We start from the raw sequence: 4,311 nt of genomic DNA, 5'->3' as shown, positions 1-4,311 counted from the left end.
ATATGTTGTCTGATATTGAGTTCACCGATTCAGAAAGAAAACAAGAATGGTAACTTCTGTAATGTAATAGGATAGCATTGATTTTTTCATAATTAATGTGAATTAAAATTTATCTTCAATATTGGGGGATTTTTCTGGAGCCCTATTCAATGATGGTGGAGTCAATGAGATTAGTCAGATTCCACTTCTTTCGAATAAATTCCCTGTAACTTGGGAATAAATTTTTCTCAGTGGGGTACCCGTAAAACTTTCCTTTCCCAAACCCCTGTGGGAATACCAACCTATAAATACTCTTTCGATTCCCAATCCTCTTTCACTACGGTTGCATGTATTCCTTATAAACCCTACATCATCCCCTACTCCCATTAGTGTATTTCTTCCAATTTTGATTAGTCCCAGAGGAGAGCAGAGGCCATGGACGATACGTGCGTTACGTGTGCGGAAATATTGGACTGGGTGGCTTACGGTCCGTGTGGCCACAGGGATGTTTGCTCCACTTGCGTGGCTCGCTCTCGATTCATCTCCCACGATCGCTGCTGTTCTATTTGCAAGACCCCATCCAACGTCGTGTTCGTCACCAAGGTTCTTCATTATTCCTTTGTTTATGTCGATTGCATTATATCACTATCAACCAAAATTAGAAATATATGCATGTAGCCAACTACTTTGTTTGGACAAATAGAAAGAATTGGTGCTTAATTAAAGACTTGATTGATATTGTTGTAAAGATTAAAGAACTACTGATTAAGTCGAATTTCAGTCAAATAATTACTTCTAATAGTCCCATTGAGACTATGCCAAATTCCAATTGAATAAAACGTTTCTTGTGTTGCTTGGATGCAATTAGGATTTGGGAGAATATACGAAGAGGATAGGAGATTTTTCTGTACTTCCTTCGGATGTGGAAGAGGGTAGAGTGGGGAACTACTGGTACCACGAAGGCACACAAGCATTCTTCGATGATTCGGATCACTACAAGATGATAAAGGCCATGTGCGAGCTTTCTTGTAGCGTATGTGATGGAATTGATAAATCTAGGAGAAAGGAAAAGTTCAAGGATATTGAGGAACTCAAGGGTCACTTGTTCCATAAACACAAGTTGTTCATGTGCAGCATGTGTTTGGAAGGAAAGAAGGTACATTGTCGTTCCATTTTTTTCCCCCTCTCAATCTGTTTTGTTTTCTATTATTCAAGCATTAGTAAGTTACAATGCAGATGCTTCGGCTCTGGCGATGTCAATGATTTTTTGCTTAGTCTATTTTCTAAAGAGGATGAATGTTTGACAGGCGAACTCAAATTTGAAATTTATTTTGATGTTTACTTTATTCTGACAAATGTTACATCTAAAACTTGTAAGTACAAAATTAGTGTAACTAATCATCAGAAGCATAATAATGGTGAGAGACAAATCATTTAAATTAACTTTTGTAATAAACAACTGCTTTCTGTTTGAGATGCACATGTCCTATCAAACAGCATTGAGTTTTTCAACCCTTTGAGTTTGCTTTATTTAGTTCTATTGCTTTACTGGAGTAGTGTAGTTATTATATAACTCAGTGGTAGCTTGTCACCTCAAGATTTGGTTTGTTATTTATAGCTTGGTTGCATTTTGGCATTGTTTTTGAGATGCGGAAAAACAATTAAAGCACGTGAATAACCAAATGGAACACATATTATATTTACAATATGTCATCATTATTGGTTAACATGACAATCTGGTAAAGTGCTATTGGATTCTATCAGGTTTTCATTTGCGAGCAAAAATTGTACACTAGAGCACAACTGACTCGGCATATAAACAGAGGAGATGAGGAGGTGGATGGAACCGAAATTGATCAAGGTGACTTCATGGGGCATCCTATATGTGAATTCTGCAGCATTCCGTTTTATGGGGAAAGTGAGCTTTATACACACATGTCCACTGAACATCATACTTGTCGTATGTGCCTAAGGTAATCCATGTAGTTCAGATTGAGCTATTTATGATTTGGTCGCAATCGACATATTTATATATTATAATATAATATAATATCTACACATCTACACAGGCAAGATGCAGGACAATATGAATACTACAAGAATTTCTCAGACTTGGAGGTAAGAGGAGGTTGAGTTGGTGACATCTGAACTTCAAACTTGCTCTCATTATTTGGTTATCTGAAAAGAATAGCTTTTGTTTTCTATTAATTTGTAGGCCCACTTCCGGAGATATCATTTCTTATGCGAGGATGAGGAGTGCCTTACAAAAAAGTTCGTTGTCTTTCTGTCTGAACATGAATTGAAGGTCGACTATCTAAATGACGAGAATATATATACTCGAATATCACATGTTTATATACTTTGCCACTGTGCTTGTTTCCATTCCTGATTCTTTTCCTAGTTCATTTTTCAGTTACATGCTCAGGAGCACGAACAAGATAGTCTACGTCGAACAGAATGTTCTTGCCAGCATAATACTAAAGATAATGAACTTTCTTTGGCCACCCAAGTAAGTCTTGAAACGTCTAACGCAGCACCATCCAGTACTGGGGTAGATTCTGATCGTGGAGAAATTAGTAATGACAATACACATTTTCCACCACTTGAATCATTAGCTATTACGGACTTTGAGCCCTCTTTGAAATGTTTTCAAGCCATGTCTCAAATTTCGTTCCCTCCACTCCCAGTGGCTCCCTGCAGTAGTCAGCAAAATGGACACTTCCATGCCTCTCAGACTTCGTTCCCTCTGCTCCCTGTGGTTCCCTGCAGTAGTCAGCAAAATACTCGCTCTGCTGTTTTGCCAAAGAACACAATGGCATCACATCTGGGCCGTCAGAGAAACAATAAAATGAAAATCTTCAGTCCTGTCTCGGCCTGGACACCCCGTAATCTTAATCCTGCTAAACCAGCAATTATCCCTCCTCATCCCTGGCCCTCGGTAAACAGTGCTTATGGACCATTATCCAGCACCAGACAGAATGTAACTGCAACAGAAAATAGACCTACACCATCTAGTTATGCAGCTGCTGCCAAGGCTCACCAATCATCAAGGAATTGTGGAAACCTGAGTTGGGACAGTTATTCTACGTCGAGTCATATCCTATCAGGATGTGTATCTTTCGACCCTTTGATTACTGAATTTCCTCCAGTTTCTGCAATGCAAACATGCAAGTTGCCAGCCACTGTCAAGAAGGTAAAAGACGTGTATACTACAAACAAATCACTGGTGGAAAAAATTCGCCTTGCTCTTGGATTTGATGAGAACAGATACTCTACTTTTAAAACAATATCTAGTGAATATCGGCAAGGTTTAATGGATGCTGAGACATATCTGGTATATATGGAGCAATATGGATTGCTCCATCTTGTACACGAGTTGGTGGGACTCCTTCCTGATGAAAGGAGGCAGAAAGAGCTGGTTGAGACCTACAATGCTAATCTTGTTGACACTGCTCGAAGAGAGAATGGTTGGAACAATGAGAGTCTCGTGAAAAATGACCAGCGTTCCAAGAAAGACAAAGGCATGAGTCATGATTCCAGAAGCAATATTTCTAAACATAACGTTATTGGCACTGTAAAAGAAGTGTCAGCAGGTTACAGTCGTTCACAACAAGACTTTGAAGAGCTGTCAAAAGAGGGTTACAGAGTTGTCAAAAGCAAATCAAAGACGTTGGTTGAGGATTCACAAGAAGAATTGAGTAAACATGGCAAATCTGCAAAGCTGAAAAGCTGTGGTGCTGGATCTATTCAAAATTTTGAGAGTGGTAATGGAAAACGTAAACAGCGGAAAAAATCTCGAAGTATCAGAACCAATGGACCAACAGCTTTTGCCTGAATTGGCTTTTCATGCTTTCATCATAGTTTGACTTTGATTATCAATGGTATACTTGCAGATTGCTGGTTGTGCTACTTCACCTGTTTAATGTATATGCAAAAAAGAAATTTTGTTCATTATTTGCTTTCGATATTGTAAAGAGTTATGTTGAACACTGTAATCTAGATGGAGCAGAAACAACTAAAGATTCAACTACTTGAACTATATATGCTAATAATATACACCATGCAATACACACCATTGTTCGACCTTTTTTCTTTTCTTGGATGAATTCAAAGTATTGTGCTATAAAGGCTTTATATACGATACTTCTTGGGTTTTGTCAGGAATGGCAATGGGCTGAGTCGGGCTCGGCTCGACCCATGTACCCAAGAGCTCGGCTCGTCAAGTCAAAATGACGAGCAAAGCTCAAGCTCGTTCAAGCACTAGCCGAGCTCACGAGCCAAGCCAAGCCCAAGACCTCGAGTATTTTTTTTTTTTTTTTTTTTTTAGCTTCC

The 4,311-nt window shown here is 38.8% G+C and overlaps 1 protein-coding gene across 1 annotated transcript; it reads left to right on the top strand.

Moving 5' to 3' along the window:
* Positions 1-204: 204 nt before the first annotated feature.
* On the top strand, positions 205-4,076 carry LOC111373192. The gene is made up of 6 exons (XM_022995691.1): positions 205-582; positions 848-1,135; positions 1,744-1,952; positions 2,049-2,097; positions 2,195-2,284; positions 2,393-4,076. Exons 1-6 carry the CDS (start codon positions 415-417, stop codon positions 3,812-3,814), a joined length of 2,226 nt encoding a protein of 741 aa, XP_022851459.1. The 5' UTR covers positions 205-414; the 3' UTR covers positions 3,815-4,076.
* The last annotated feature ends 235 nt before the right edge of the window (positions 4,077-4,311 follow it).

Source organism: Olea europaea, unplaced genomic scaffold (assembly GCF_002742605.1).
Source record: "Olea europaea var. sylvestris unplaced genomic scaffold, O_europaea_v1 scaffold1082, whole genome shotgun sequence".
NCBI lineage: Eukaryota > Viridiplantae > Streptophyta > Magnoliopsida > Lamiales > Oleaceae > Olea > Olea europaea.
Note: the sequence above shows the minus strand (reverse complement) of the source record. Positions and strands in the feature narration are given on the sequence as shown.